Raw genomic sequence first — 15685 nt, 5'->3', positions numbered from 1 at the left:
CCCAGGACCTTTCTGTGCTGAGGGACATACAAATGGTGTGCAAGACAGTTAATAACCCAAGATGCTTTTTGTGACTTTTTGGATCAGAGCTAAAAGGTAGATTTGGGCAGGACAGGAAACCTGGTGACAGGGAAGGTCATGACCCATGAGACACTGGGTCCATAGGAGGATGCAGTAGATGTTGAATTTAGGGGAAGATGCTCTTGGTGCACAGAGATTTGCAAAGTAGCTGATACAAATTAAGTTTATCCACTTTCTTTCCTTCTGATGCAGTAAGTCCACTTGACACAGTTGTGTGTGTTTTGTTTTTTTTTTTTTCCAGAGTGTGTTTTATTCTTCAGTAAAGCTTTTTGTCATGCTCTGGACATGTTTCTGAAATGTTTTTTGCTGAGGCTCCACATGCTCTAAGTTGCACAGGACTCGCTGTGCACCTGATTGTCAAAGGCGGATGAAATCAGGAAATTCCTGTCATTCCTCTCCTGGCCTCTGGCAGTTCACTCTCCTTGGTGAGCCACCAGAGAGGGAATAGTGTTCCAGGATGCTGAGAGTTAACACACTCCACTACTGAATTTGCACTTGCAGCGATGCAGCCTGGTGAAGAGTCAGCTGCTGTGCTGCTGAGCTGGGTTGTACCCAACAGCGGTGGAAATGAGCAGCCGTTTGGGACAGACTTTTCACTGAGTCAGGCTGTTGGAGCTTTGCTCTGGGCTCAAGAAGTTCATCCTGACTGAAGGGAAAGGACCATGGTGTAGACTTCGGGTACCTGCAGTGGCATTGGAATTTCAGGATGACCAAGACTGTTTTCCCTGGAGATCTGGGCAGCACTCACCCGAGAGCTGCAGCAGCAGTAGGTATAAATAGAGGAGCTCTGAGGCGTGGTTATCACAGACCAGAAACTCAGACTCTTTTCTATTAGCTTGGGGCTGAATGTTGAATGATCAGCAACTAGGTTTTGGTCACAAAAATTCATGAAAGCAGAAGAGCTTTGTCCCGTGTCATCAATGTTGTTCTTGCATGGGATGTGTGAGGATGAGGTGTCTCCCAAGTTGTGCTGAGATGTGTGAGACTCGTAGCTCTTCTTGCAGCAGGGTCTAGCCCAGGATGAGTGCATAACTGGGTGTCTCTGGGGGGCAGAAAGCCATCTTCATGGGGTGGTTGACAGCAGAGATGAGTCCTTTCCCAAGGCACTAGGCAAGATGTGAAGAACAGACCACCTCTGTGGGCAACACTTACGCAGATGCAGCCCCAAAGGCTGTGTTAGCTTGCCACGTTAGCATGGCAGCACAATAGTCTTCCCTTGATATTTGTTATTTGACAGCTGCAGATGAGCCCAAAGTGGGCTGCAAGGGGCTGCTTGCTCTGAACCTGAAGTGTTAATAATGCTGAGAGACTGATTAAAAATGAGTGTCTCTGAAGTCCCTGCATTTTGAAATTCCTCACTTTGGAGGTGTAACTCATGGAACACTGCTGAAATTGAGAACTCTGGACTCTGCTTTGGCTGTGAAGCAAAATGCCACCTAGTCTGCGTTTCCTTTGTTAAATTTGCCAAACAACCATGCCGCTTAGTGCAGAGGATCTCTGGGTTGTGAGAGGGGTGAAGTGGTTGGCTGGAAAACAGAGAAGTTTAAATATTTCAGAGAAATTAAGTGTTAAGCGGTGGTACTGATGGGGTTCCTTCCTCTGAAGGGGAAGAGAGATGGCAGGGAGGTAAAAAGTGTGTCAGGACAAAAAAGGACAACGATGGTGGGAATATAGGCATGTCATTGGTTTTATAAGTGGGATGCAGTTTTCCTAGTGATACAGGAGCTCACTTCCCTGGAGGAGAGCAGGGGATGTGACCTAGTCTCGAAGGCTGCCTGTGCTGGTGTGAACAGGGCACCTGGAGAGATGACAGAGCGCAAACCACCTGAGAGCATATGCTGGGACCTGTGAGGCTGTGAAGGGTTGTGGTGGTGTGATCTTGGCTGGCACTCAGGAAGAAGAGCGAGCAGCATTGGCAGCACAGACTCAAGCACGTGTTGCTTTTCCAGTCTGGTCTAAGGACCCAGCAGTGATGTTGAGTAAAGTCCCATTTGCTTGCTGAGAGTAATGTTGATGACACCAAAGCCACAGCACTGGTTGCAGAGATGCAAGTTTTCCAGTGGGGGGAAAACAAGAAAGGCAAATAGTGCTGTAAAGGGGACTGTCCCTGGCAGCGGTGCCAAAGTAGGTGAAACATGGGCTGCAGATCCTTATCAGGGCTCATTTTGTCCTGCTGTGGTGGCTTTGGAGACCTGAGCCAAAGCATTTCCTTGCTCTGTGTGTGAAAAAGGAGCTGCACAGCACACATTCTCAAGTGTTGAGGGCACCCTTAGCGTTACTTGGGCTGGAGACTGGCATTCACAGAATCATAGAATTGTCTAGGTTGGAAAAGACCTTGAAGATGATCCCGTCCAACCACTGACCTAACACTGACAGTTCCCAACTACACCAGATCCCTCAGTGCTGTGTCGACCTGACTTAAACCCCTCCAGGGATGGGGACTCCACCACTGCCCTGGGCAGCCCATTCCAACGCCCAACAACTCCTTCTGTAAAGAAATGCTTCCTAATATCCTGTCTAAACCTTCCCTGGTGCAATTTGAGGCCATTTCCTCTTGTCCTATTGCTTACTGCTTGGTTAAAGGGACTCATCTCCAGTTCTCTACAACCTCTTCATTCAAACAATGAAGTGCAACCAAAGCAGAGATGGTTTAAAAAGCCCAGACCACCAACCAAAGGAAAAAAAAAACCCAACCCCAAGCAAACCCTGACCTGCTCCCTTCCCTCCCTCCCCCAACTAAACCACACAAACAACCAAACCCCAACAAACAAAAAAACCCAACCAGTTATACTTCCAGGAAGCTTTCCCTTTACAAAAACATTCCTAAGTGATGCTAAACTCCTTAGAAAAGTGGTGATCCCACATGCAGAACAGTTCCATGTCACTAAAGGGAAGAAAAACAATTTTCTGAGTGGACAAGGCATCTCAATTATTTGTGTAAATATATCTATAGATACATTCCTGTGCAGGCAGAGCCCGTGAAGGAGTGAAATGTGGGAACATCAGAAAATGGGAGAATTGTTATAGGAAAGGGAGTGTAAGCTTGTTCATCACTAATAGGGGTGTGAATCATTTGGCTGCTCATTGGCTCCCTTCCACATTCTCCTCAGGCCCCTGACAAGGAAAGAGGTGAATGTCCCCTGTGGCTGTGCCCTGCCTACCATGGTGCTGGCCCAGCTCAGTGGCTGTAGGACTTTGTCCCTAGGACTCCGCACAATCAGGGTTTCCCCCTGATGAGAGTTTGCCCTAATTTCATGTTATGCTCCATTTCCCCTTGCATCTTCCTAGTTGCTCCTCCATGATTATTTTTATCCTGTTTTTCTAGGAGAACGTGGTGGAAAGGACACAGTGGGAGCTTCCTACCAGGCATAAAATCATTACATGCTGTTTACTTTTCCAAAATTTTAACTGAGACATGAACAAAGGGGTCTTTGTAATATATCATCTTGCTCTCAGCTGCTTCTTTCCGTGGCATATTGCTTTTCAGCTGTTTGTCATCATTTTTAAATTAAGAGTAGCTAGGTGCTGTACTAAACCCATTGCTAAAGCATCAGGATCATCTCTCCTACAGATCTGATCCTGCAATACAAACTCCTATGGAAATTAACGGGCTCTCTGGATTCCAGTGCAGGATTGAGACTTTATTGTGTAAATCCATCAATAAAGGCAATCGAGTGAGTCAGACAAGATTTATGTTTAATACACACTTGCTGTCATCCCTCATTATTCTGCTCAGGTTTCCTTTTGTAAGTCAAGCACACAGGAGAAAATCCTTCAAACCATATGGCTCTGCAGGGTTCTACCCATCCCCTGTCACTGCATTTCATACCACAACTGTTTTGTTAGGAGGCTGTAGTTATGCAGTAGTAATTGGGAGGAAAATCCTTCTCTTTTTTTTTTTTTTTACTAGGTTTGGTACTGAACATGGTTTTGGTTGTGTTTGGGTCATTCTAACCTCCTCCCACAGGTCAGTGTGGGTATAGCTGGTGGACAGGGTGCTGCAGTGGTGGGATGATGGGAGAGATGTGGTGGTCACAGGACCCATCTGGGGTCAGGACCTCTCTCCTCTCCCTGGACTCTGTCTACACAGCCAGGCTGGGAGCTGCTCTCACCTGGCCAGTCTGACTGGGTCTGGTACCTACTGTACCTCCTTCAGGAACAGGGTGGTCATCTAGCTGTCTTAAATCAAGGAATTGTTTCACTTCTCTAGGGAAATAGAGCTTTTGGAGGAAAAGAAAATTTTAAAAAGAAAACCCATTAAGAAGTGCACCTCCCCTCTCCAAACCTTATCACCTCATGGCTGACTCATGGGAAGACACCCCAGTAACAAATGATGTCTTTTGGTTTTGTTCTTCAAATAGATTTCCAGCTCTATTTTTTTTTTTTTTTTTCTATTCTGGATCTTTTTTAATCTCTCCCAAGGATTTACCAAGACATGCTATATCAGGTTAGTTTTCTTCTCTTCCTGTTGGCCTCCCCTCTAATTCCATGACCAAATACACATACAGAAATTATGATTCAGGGCAGCACACAACTCTTCAGATCTGTCACGAACCATCTGTATGACCTCAGGCAGTTTACTTCTCTGTTCCAAACTCTCCACTGTGAACCTGCACATGATTTCAGTTTGAGTTGAAATGAAATGTCAGGGATGACCACACACCAAATTAGGACTCTACTTACTTGGCTTTGGCTCCACTTGTGAACAGGAACAACTATTCTGATCTGAGAAACATGTGGCAGCAATTTATTATAAAGATTTATATGGAGCTGTGTTGGCCTGTTTGGCCAAACAAATATGTCATGCAGAAGTATGTTTTCTTCCTCAGATGGTGATGACCTGCCTCTCTGCACAGCTGCAGCCTGCTTGCCTTTGCTCAAGCCCCTCATTGCTCTGGGCTGCTTGACTCTCTCATTTATCCACCTGTTTCAAACCTTGCAAATGACTTCTCTCTCCAAATTCTCCTCTTTTTTACTGGAGAACAAAGCACACGGCTTCTTTCCACATAAATCACATTCCAAAACTTTGATGTCATCTTTATTTTCCTCTGAGTCTCTTGGGAAATGCTGCACAGGCTTACAACCTTCATTTTTTATCTCTTCTTCAGGAGAGACCTGAGCAGGGCTACTTTGCTGGACCCTTTAGCATCAAGAAAAAAACATCTCTGTGAGCACTGATCTGCTTAAAGAGCAGTATCTGTATGGTTTGCCAGGTCTCATGTGGACTGAGGAAAGGTTTTTGCTAATAACACTACATTTTTTTTCTGAAGACAACAGGGATAAACAGGGAAGGGATTGAGGATTCAGCAGTATGGTTTTCTCATTAGCACAGCTGCTATGTGAACTGTGGCATCAAACTCAAAGAATTTGAACAAGGCCTCAAACTTGATGTTTTTCAGCCTTGCCTGAATATTTACTATTCAGGTTCATACTGAGGTGCTTTAATAAAAGCAGACTGACTTCCAGAGGTCTTGGGTGACGTGGCCCTCCTCTTGTCTCTCCTGAAGCCAAGTTATTAAAATAAAACCCTTTCAGCTATTTTGTTGAGATATGAAAGGGTATTAGTGGTGTGCTACTGGGGTACCTCTGTCTTATGAACCACCCTAAAGATGGCGAGAATTCTTCTCCCTCTGTGGGGAAACCAAAATGATCTATTTATAATTTTATTACCTTGACAAAATACAGGGAGTGACTCAAATGTGCCCCATCCTTATGGAAATTAATTGTGTTAATGGGATCATTAGAGTTTAGAGCTACTGTCATCAAACTGGTTTTTGCAACTAATGATGGTTCTTGGGAAGATTATGTCATAATGAAGGCGGAGGATCTGGTCATCTATATATATGTGATCTGACCTGAGCCCTTTCTTTGGGTTTCATTGAGCAATGCGCTAATAGAGTCAACACAGGCAAACAGCTGCCACCCTCACCATGAAACTAGAAGGTGCCTCGGTGGTCCTTGCTCTGGCATTTTTCTGCTTCTTTTCAGGTTAGTAACTTCTGATGTTCTCTGTGCTAAAATCTGGGACTGAAGGAGGACAGAGCCTGGGAGTTCCTGTAAAGACAGATAGAGGATTAGAGAGCCCTTGTTTTTTAAAAAGTATAGTGATATAATGAGAAGGCCATAATTTTTTTACTGTACTACTCGTATTGGTTTGCTATAACCCATTCTTGATAATGGCTTTTTCTCTTGCATGTGAAAATGGTGAAGTTCTACTGATAGGTAAAAGTGTCTATTTTTAGTAGAGTTAACAGTTTAAGAGCAAACGAAAAAAACAACCCCCCATCTGTCTAAGTGAAGGAATGCAAGTCTCCAACCAGACTGAATTTTTGCATTAAAAGCTTGACTTTGAACAAAAGTGCAATACAGTTTTTGGTAAAATCAGAAAAATAGGAATTTCTTGTCAACACTTACTAAGGAATGAATTTTTATATGGTTACAACAGACAGATTTCGGCAGGAGTTTAGGCTTGATGCAGTGGTCTTTCACTTTACTGCCTATTTCTACTGAAAAATTGCTAAGGGAGGATTTCTTGATGGTTCCCCATGATGCCGCTGATGATGCAAGACAAAAGGATGAAACTTATTATACTAGCTCTAAGTAGCTTAGTAGAAAGAAACATGTATCAGTTGACTAATTATTAATTTGGTAATTTATGTGAAGTATTGCAAATGGAATGGGCCTTGAAAAGGAATTTGAAGTTTTGGACAATGATACAGCCTAGCTCTGGTATCCCAATTTTAAGTGAAGATGAAGAAAGTAAAAAATACTTTTGTAAGGTTGATACAACTACCAAGGCAGTGGGGTAGAATAGAGAGTTGCTAAACCATCCTTGGAACTTGGATTTTAAACTTGAGAAAAGTAACACAGTGAAAGGGGACACAAAGATGCAAAAAATGGATTTGCTTTTGCATTTGAATGACAAAAAGTGCAATGTTCCAGAAAGTCTCTAATGCCCAGTCCTTTCTATCAGTGTACAATAATGCATTGGATTAGCTTTTATCTAGAGGTATTTGGGTGGATTAGGAAACTGCATCAAGTATTTTAATTAAATGCTTTTGATTTAAAATTTCCCTTCAAAGATTTTGTATGGTTTCATTGTTGGTTTTTCTGTCGCAGATGTTGCCAGCCAAGCTTCGATTAAGGCAAGTCCAACCTTTTCTATTCTGATTCTCCTTTTGTTTTGCCAACTACACTGCTTAATGCATGCTCTGAGCAAAGTCATTTAGACGGACTATACGTAGATGTCATAATGCTCTTTCAGTGGAAAAAGCAGTGAATTTCTCTGTGTTTACAGACTATATTTTGTAATACAGCAGTGGCTCTAGCTGGCAGTGTATGTTTGGTGTGCTATGCTGAGGACGTATCTGAACAGCTCTGGGCTGGAAATCTCATGAGATGAAGTTAGAAATGGCATGAATTATATTTCTAATGATATTTCAGAATTTTGCTTCTGATCCAGCAGAAACCCCTGCTTCTGATAATTCCTGAGTTTGATAATTAAAAGAATTAAGGCAAGTCCTTTGGGCCTTGGAAAATTATTTGATTCAATGACTGAGAAGTCAGCTCCGTTCATATTTTAATCAAAAAAAGCTTGCCTCTTCTTAGTAAAGACCCTTTTGGAAAACATAGTAGCCAAAAATAACTTAATGGTTCATTGATTCTCCCTAGTCTGCATTTCAGTTACCCAGCAGAAGAGACAATTGGTTGCTGCAGCATTACACAATATTACTGCTTTGCCTCCTAAGAGGACGGTACTTTTCTGTGCTTCAGTCTTGCACCTGAATTGCTCTTCAGTCACTCTGGTCGATTCATTACTCTTGCATCCCACTGGCACTTCTAGGGCTACATTTTCCGCTCTTGACTAACTTTATAAGTCCTTCCCTGCAGCAGGTAGCAATTTGCAGATGTATGCAAATTAAATATGTATTCCTTTTCCGATGAATAATGGCCCTTGCAACGGGTTTTGAACTTTCTCGTCTTTTCTGCCCCAGGAGCCACGAGTGGGGCTCTGGGAGCAGCCTGTACCACACGTGATGTGTGGTGAGGGATGAGGTTGAGGGGTGTGGTAGCTTCAGGCCTGGTGTGAACAGATTATTGCTGTCAAGAGCACGTAGCCCACCCAGAAAAGCTTAAATTTGAACAAACTGTTCTCGGGATCTTGATGGCCTCTGAGGGAATCTCCACTGACTGTCCTCCTCTGTGCTTTTCAGAGTGAGTGCATGAAAATTTGGTCACTTCTGCGCAGTGGGAAGTTTTCCTGTCCCACCAACAAAGAGCCTGTCAGCAGCCCAGATGGCAAAGCAGACCTCAACAAGTGCCTGATGTGCCAAAGACTGATGTGAGTATCGGCTGCCCATGCTGTCTCCAGCAACCATCCTCTCTATCTGTAGCACGTCCTCTCCTCCCGTAGCCACCTCGGGAGGCTTTGTGTTGTAAAATCATACTCCTGGGCCAGACAGACCAGTTAGTAGCTCTTCAGCAAACTTGTCAACCCAGCAATTCCCTCTGGCTCATCACATGGGGGTGGGGACATGCACCACAGGGTGCGTGGAGCAAATCCACAGTGAAAACATACAGGGATTGAGTTCCTTGTTTCCATAGATGGTGTTTAATAGGATGGAAACACCTGGATGTTAGGAGGAGAGAAAGGATGGCAAAATGCCCCCAATATGGAGATGCTAAACACCCTGGGCATGTCTCACTGAGCTGGAGCGCCGGCGCTGGTCTGTCCTCCCTTGCGCAATGGGGAGGTGGGGTTGGCAGGATGGGCCTTTAATCACCAGTTATTTTGGCTTTAGTCTGAGAACTGCACACTGCTTTGTCACTCACGCCTCCCTTTCTTGCAGGGAAAGAGACTCAAAAAACAAAGGGAGTGGTGGAGAGGTGAACAGGAACGTGAATTCCTTGGGAGAGGTGAGGTGAAACATCGCTCTGGAAGCCAGTTTTATCGGCAGATGGGGAGCAGGGTGTTGAGGTGGCATTGTGCCTTCTGCCTCTGGCCCGCGTGCCCAGTGCATTTCCTTGTCTGTGGCGTGGGAAACGCTGGCCTGGCCGATGGGGAAAGGCCCAGCGGTGTGCCTGCGGTGGGAGCAAGGCAAACATGCTCTGCCTCGGGAAAAGGGTCAGGAGGAGCGTGAGGCTTTGTGCCATCCGTAAAAGAAATCAAAACTACTTGTAACTCCTCCCAGGCAATCTAGTCCCTATCGGACAATTAATATGGTCTGCGCCTGACCCAGAGCATAGTCTGAGGAGGATACCTGCCTGTTTATAAGGCATGCCATTGGCATCTGACAGATAATTAATAGCAGCGATGGTGCATGTGAGCTCTGACTAGGGCAGGGTGTGGGAGCAGGCTGGTTCTAATTGTCCCTTGTTTATCTTGTTGATGCACCTGGCTGGTTTCTTTTACCAATAGATGTTTTTCTAGATAGCAGATCTTTATGTGGAGGGAGTTGTATTTTTGAGCCTTGGGTTTTTTATTCTTGATAGGAGTGAATTGGTTTCCATCAGATAGTGTTTGTTGCAGTGATTTTATTTTTTTCTTTTTTTATTTTTCCATCTGGTTAAGCAGGGTAGCTCTTGTGTGTCTGGGCAATTTAAAGGTTTTGTAAAGAACAGCTGTCCTAAAGGAGATCTTTTTTAAACACCTGACTTGCCAAAGTGTGGTCCTGAAGGCATCAGGACAGTTTCACAGTGTCAGGAAAAGACCTACACTGAATTTCTTTGTTCAGCCATAGATTTTCTGTCTGGCTTTTGGCAAGTAATTTTCTAGGCTTGACTTCCCCATCTGCAAAGCTGGGATAAGTTATCAAACCATCTCCTCTACACAAAGGGAGGGGGAAAAAATGTATTACAGATCACATGACAAATAACCTTAAAAGTGCTGCATAAAAGAAGCTAAAGACTTCATATGTAGCATGTGTTTCTTATGCTACAAACCTGCTTGTGTGCCCTGAAAGGTATAGGATATCTGTTCAGAGGAAAGTAAAGACCGGGTTGAAATGCTTAAGCAGGTTTTGTGACAAAAGACTTTTGTGAAATAGAGTGCTTTGATTCAATTAACGCATAACATCATGTTAAGTGCAAGGTAAAAATGCCCACCTCTTACTCTAGCACACCTGGAAATGTGATGTGTGCAAGGATTATTTTTATGCCTGCAGCTGCATTTTTTTTTTTTACTGTGCAGGGAATTTTAGAATTCTTGGTAGTATGTTCTCTCACGAGAGATGGGAAAATTGACTTCCTCATTCAAAATTCACTGAGAAATTGTAGCTTTTATACTTAGAGAAGAACCTATGTCCTTTAGGCAGGCTCTTGCATGTCTTACCTATTAGAAATAGAAATAAAGCTACCCTGGATGCAAAGACAAATCTGCTTATATTGCAGGCCATAGTTTAAGAGAACGTATCAGGCAAACTGTAGCTTTCCATTGGCTTATGCCGCAAGGAAATAAAACAGTGTTTGAAATGTAATTCATTAGGTGGATAATCCTTTGTGGATTTGTGGGAGATGCATCCCTCTGCCAGCATACCTGTGTCAACCCATGTTTTTGGCATTTCCATAGGATGAATGCCGAGAGTTTCGGGACCTGTTTAAGAAAGGGAAACTTTCCTGCACCAGAGAAAATGACCCTGTCCGGGATTCCTCTGGGAAACAACACAGCAATAAGTGTATCATGTGTGCAGAGAAGTTGTGAGTAGAGAAAAAACCCGCCTTTTCTTTTGAGAAAGCGGCTGCTGGAGTGACCCAACTGCTGATGCATGCGGATGGGATCGCTTTCCCCTCCTGCAGTTGAGAGGGAAAATTTCTCGCTCCCTGGAGCACTGTGGTATTCACTTTCTCATCTTGCTTCTCTTCCAGCAAAAGAGAGAATGAGCGGAAGTTATCTAAAAACAGACAAGGAAAAGATAAGGTGAGATTAAAGTATTAGGCAGGTCAATATCAAACTTTATTGAATTTTCACCCAAGATAGAGAGAAGGCAACATTATTCTACTCAGTTGCTCTGTCTCCACTGATTTAATTTTGAGATCCATTTTCCCTCTTTATTTCTTGCTCATGCTCTTGAATCCTTCAAGTGAACTATTTGTGCCTGAATGTTACAGTCTATCCTACTGACCTGTGGATCTAGGGACAGCCAAATCCCATCAGAGTGAGAAACCAGGTGTGCTGTGCTGTCCTGAAAACTGGCTCAAGGGTGGAGAAGTCAGTGTTGCTGGGGGTGCTAATTAGGTGAAAAGTCTGGGTGAAAAGATCTAAATCTGAACTCTGCAAAGCTCAAGATATCACTGTATTCTGGGAGGAGAGCTCAGCCCTGCGCTATCTCCATGGACCTGTGGCTCAGTTACAGCTTTTCTTCTTGGAAACTTTGTTCTCACAGAGCTGCCATTCACCACCTGCGCCCTGTCATCCTGCAGCCACTGTCACACTGACGCTTTGCTGGCAAAAACAGCTCTGTAAGGGGAAAAAAAATATCGTTTTCCAACACTTACCTTTCAGTTTCTGCTATGGTAGGGACTGGTGTGGTCCCCTTAAGCCTCAGTCTTGGGGATAATCCTCTTTCAGTGCTTCTCCTAATGACTGGCACAAAAAAATGGAAGCATAAGAGAAATTCGCTGATGGCAAAGTTGGGAGGCAGCAGCAGAAGAGGATCAGCAGATCACTCAGAACTAATTGGATAGCGCTGAGGCCTGGAGTAATAGAAACAAGATAAAATGTAATAACAGTGCAAGATCACACAGTCAGTGATTAACAAGAATTCCTGCTTGTCGGTTAGAAGTGACAAAGGATTAGAAAGCCCTGCATTTATTAGTGGGTCGGGGATGTGACAGGCCATGAAAAAGGCAAATGCAAGTCTTGTATGTACTCAGCGAGGTTTCTGCAGCAGAGGCCGGGAAGTTAAGAGAGCTCCAGAAATGCTGGTTCAAAGGGAGACTGTTTGAGAGGGGTTAATTAGGGGAAGGCAGATCTGTCTGGAGGATCAGGGTGCTGAGCTGGGCTGGTCCCAGGGAACAAGGTACAGAGGGTCTGGGATTGCTTTCCTGGGCTTGTCGGGGAGAGAAGCATTGCCTGAACTGCACAGGGGTGTGAGTACACACTGGTGTTGGGGAGAAGCAGTGAGGCTCTTGGGGAGCCCCTCTGAAGTGGGGTGCGACATTTATTTCTGGTGGGAGCAGTTCAGTGTGGCTGCTGGCCACAGCAGGTGCAGGCTCGTCCTGTGCGGATCATGTCTCTCCTACCCATGGCTAGTCTGGCTCTAGAGAAGTGCAAGGCTTTGTACTCTGTTTTGCCAGTGTTAGTCCAGTAGCAAAGCTGAGGATCCAGAGGCTGAGGTACCCTGGATGGGAGCAGGACACAATGCTGGGGAAATCCTCTCCTGGCAGAGAGGATGAGGTGCTGGAAACTTCTGAGCAAAGCAAAGGATGAGGGCAGTGATCTGTTAAGGACCTTAATGCAGGCTAGTCAAAACTCCTATAAATGGGCAGAAAATTTCAGGTGTTAAAAACAAAGGGTAAGTGGGATCCAGTTACTTATTCTCTGTACTTGCTGTTTGCAATTGGCTATTGCATGTCTGAAATAGTTGAAATTATGGGGATTAAATGTTTACATCCATGTTGCATAACAGGTTTCTGTATAGCAATTTTGAACAGGGAACAAATTAATCATCCACTCTCCAAAAAAACCTTCCACTGCTCATGGACTATTGAGTATGTTTACATTGTGCTTTTATGTTTTAACTGCTGCTTCTTGATCGACATGTCCCAAAGTGTTGTTGGTTTTGGAGAAACTACTGGCTTTGTAAATGAAATTATTATCTGAGCTGCAACCTGGGAAAAGGCTGTAGCTGTGTATGAAGGATGTTGAGAGAAGTGGGAGGGAGTTCATTACTGTATCGGTCGCATCACTGGCATGCTTTGGAGAACAGGGAGAATAATAATTAGTCGGACCATATTAGAAAACTCCCAACACGTGCTGTGCAGGCAGAAGGATCCGTAATTTTTCTGACTCAGTCCTCTGCTTATCTACTAAGTGTCTGGTACTGCACACCCTCTTCTCTTGCCCATACGCAGGCTCTCCTGTGATGCGTTTGTGATGGTTCAATGCTTTCCTCACAGAAAACCCCAAGTTTCTAAGAATCAGATCAATAAGGCAAAGAGGACAGGGTACCCTAACTGTTGCCCTCCTTCCACAGGATGACTGCAGTGAGTATCGGTCCCAGTTTGAAGCTGGTGGACGACTGTCCTGCACGAGGGAGAATGACCCTGTTCGGGATTCCTCTGGCAAGCAGCACACCAACAAATGTCTCATGTGCGCTGAGAAGTTGTGAGTACAGCTTCCTCTGAGCAACAACAGCAAAGAGGGAAACCTCCGGCTGCAAAACTGCAGCTCCTGCCTGTGGAGCTGCATCTGGGCGATGCCTGGGAGAGAGTCCTGAATCCCAGTGGCCCTCCGAGAGATGCTCCAGCAGTAGGGCTCCGGCCATTGCCACTCTTCCCACTTCCCTTTCAGCGCAAAGGGCCCAGGGGCAGGTGAGAAGCAGCATGGACTAGAGGAGGAGAAGCAAGTTTGATAGAGAGGAACCCCTTTCCCGGGGACTGTTGGGTGTGGGAAGCTCCTGAGGAGTTTCCCATGCGTGTACTTTGCCTTCCAGATGCTCTCTCTCTACTCCCATAGAGCATATGCAGAAGCAGCCCTGATATGAAAGCAGCCACCTGGATCCAGGATGTAGCGTACAGTGGGAATGGTGAGGAGAAGGGAGAAGGCTTAGGGGTGGGAATTAGTAACAGAACCACCAAGAACAGGAACCGCAGATGGGAAGCTGGTGCCTAATGGCATGATAATGGCTTACATGGCAGCCCTGAGTGCCAGCGGCACTTGCACTGCCATAGCATTCCCTTTTCCTCCTCTCCCCTTCTTCCAGCAAAAAAGAAGCCCAAAGAGGAGGTCAGTCGGGTGGAACTGCCCAGCGCAACAAACCACTTGCTTCAAAGAGTACAAAACAGGTGAGATGGAGCTTGGAGCTTGCCCTGAGCTCAGGGAAAGGGGGTGGTGAGAGTCTATGGGATCCTGATGGCCAGGGACTGCCTGTGGTCAGCCTGGGGTGAGCATGCTGCTTGGGATGCTGGAGCCAGCTAACAATGGGGGAGAAGCAGGTTGCATTGCAAAGCCTCAGTCATTTGTGGGATGGAACTGCGTATGAGCATACAAAGTAGGCACGTTTGGACCTGACAGAACAGTCTCTTTCGCTTCCCTGGTGGTGTGATGCTATATGAAAGATAAAGGGCAGGTTCAGACTCCCCACAAGCCTGTAAGCCCTCAGATGATAACATTTGGTGGGTATGAAGCAAGCATCAAACCTGCCTCTCTAAGAACAGCCCCATAATTCTCTGGGTCTGGGAGGAGGAGGGGGAAGGACAGGAGCTGCTTTACCTTTGCTGCTTCTCTAGGTGTATAAAAGTTGTTACTATGGTTGTTGAACATGACCCTGCCTCTTTTGCAGAAGAACTGTGGTGGTTCAGGGTCATGGCAGGGGGTGAATGAGAGCCGTCCCTTCTCGTCAAGCAGAGGGTGAGTTGAGCAGCACCTGGGATGGCAGCCTGTCCCCTCGACCACCCCACAAGCCCTGGCTCTGGTTTCTGTCCCCTTCCATCTACATGTTTTTTCCTAGGGGTGGTTAGGATGTTAATTGGAGCAGGAATGCTTCAGTGTCATACAAGCAGCACTGTCTGGGTTAGAGAATTGAACACTGCGGTGTTTGCTCAGTACACCACGTCTTCCCACTGGCTAAGCTGATGATGGCAAAAAGACGCAGAGTGAGGATGTTTGTCATGCAACCCTTGCTCCTTTTTGGCCTTGACTTCTGTGTATGAAGCATCAGTGATTGCTGTGCTCAAAATCCCTCTCAGGACACCTTTGTCCAGCAAACCCTGCCTCCTGACAGGGCACATGTGTCTGCCTTGGCCCTGACGCATCTTCACCTGCTAGCTTGGAGGCAGTGTCTGGTGCACTGCTTTTTGGGCACTGGTCAGGCACTCTTTTATAGCTGCTGGACCTGAGTAGGACTTGGCTGATGCTTTTTCAGAGCCTTTTCTGGGGAGCTCTGGTACTTCTTGATTTTTGCTGGTGCAGTCCCTTTGTCTCCCCATCCACCAAGTGATGCCATCAGGAGTGCAGAGCCCTTGGGGGTGGTGATGCACTTGTGCTGTGCACAAGGCAAGGTTTGTCCTGCTGTTGGCTGCCTCCCTGTTAGCATGTGGCTGGGGGGCTTCTCGCCCTCTCCTGTCCCAGTGGGCGAGTGGATGCCATAGCACAAGCAGCTCCCTGAGAGCTGTGGGGGTCTGTGGGGAGGGTGAATGTGCACTGTACTCCCCCTGTTCAGGAGGGGTGGTGTGATGAGCTGCCTCTCTCCTCTCTTTCCCTGCCAGCCCACAAGGAACCGTGGCTCAGAGTGGTAGAAACTGCAACCAGGCACCTGGCCGCAAGGCACAGAGCAGAGATGACACCGATGCCTCCCAGCTGGTAAACTCTCCTTCTGCATCTTGGATGGCAGCTGTTTGGGCAGAAATGGCACCTCTCTCATGGGGTGCTCCTCTGCCAGTGTGA

The 15685-nt window shown here is 45.8% G+C and overlaps 1 protein-coding gene across 1 annotated transcript; it reads left to right on the top strand.

The window, feature by feature from the left end:
* The first annotated feature begins 3677 nt into the window (after positions 1-3677).
* On the top strand, positions 3678-15685 carry LOC113485387 (serine protease inhibitor Kazal-type 5-like). The gene is made up of 9 exons (XM_026858514.1): positions 3678-3755; positions 8295-8422; positions 8931-8997; positions 10649-10776; positions 10945-10996; positions 13275-13405; positions 14004-14085; positions 14583-14650; positions 15508-15685. The coding sequence occupies exons 1-9, from the start codon at positions 3678-3680 to the stop codon at positions 15683-15685; spliced, it is 912 nt and encodes a 303-aa protein (XP_026714315.1).

Source organism: Athene cunicularia (genome assembly GCF_003259725.1).
Source record: "Athene cunicularia isolate RWA chromosome 13 unlocalized genomic scaffold, athCun1 chr13_part1, whole genome shotgun sequence".
Lineage (NCBI taxonomy): Eukaryota > Metazoa > Chordata > Aves > Strigiformes > Strigidae > Athene > Athene cunicularia.
This window is presented reverse-complemented; position numbering and strand designations above follow the sequence as displayed.

Coding starts and splice junctions, on each gene's coding strand:
- LOC113485387 (XM_026858514.1), top strand. CDS start 3,678: ATGGAAATTAACGGGCTCTCTGGATTCCAGTGCAGGATTGAGACTTTA. Junction 8,423..8,930: donor CTGATGTGCCAAAGACTGAT/GTGAGTATCGGC, acceptor CCTTTCTTGCAG/GGAAAGAGACTCAAAAAACA. Junction 10,777..10,944: donor ATCATGTGTGCAGAGAAGTT/GTGAGTAGAGAA, acceptor CTTCTCTTCCAG/CAAAAGAGAGAATGAGCGGA.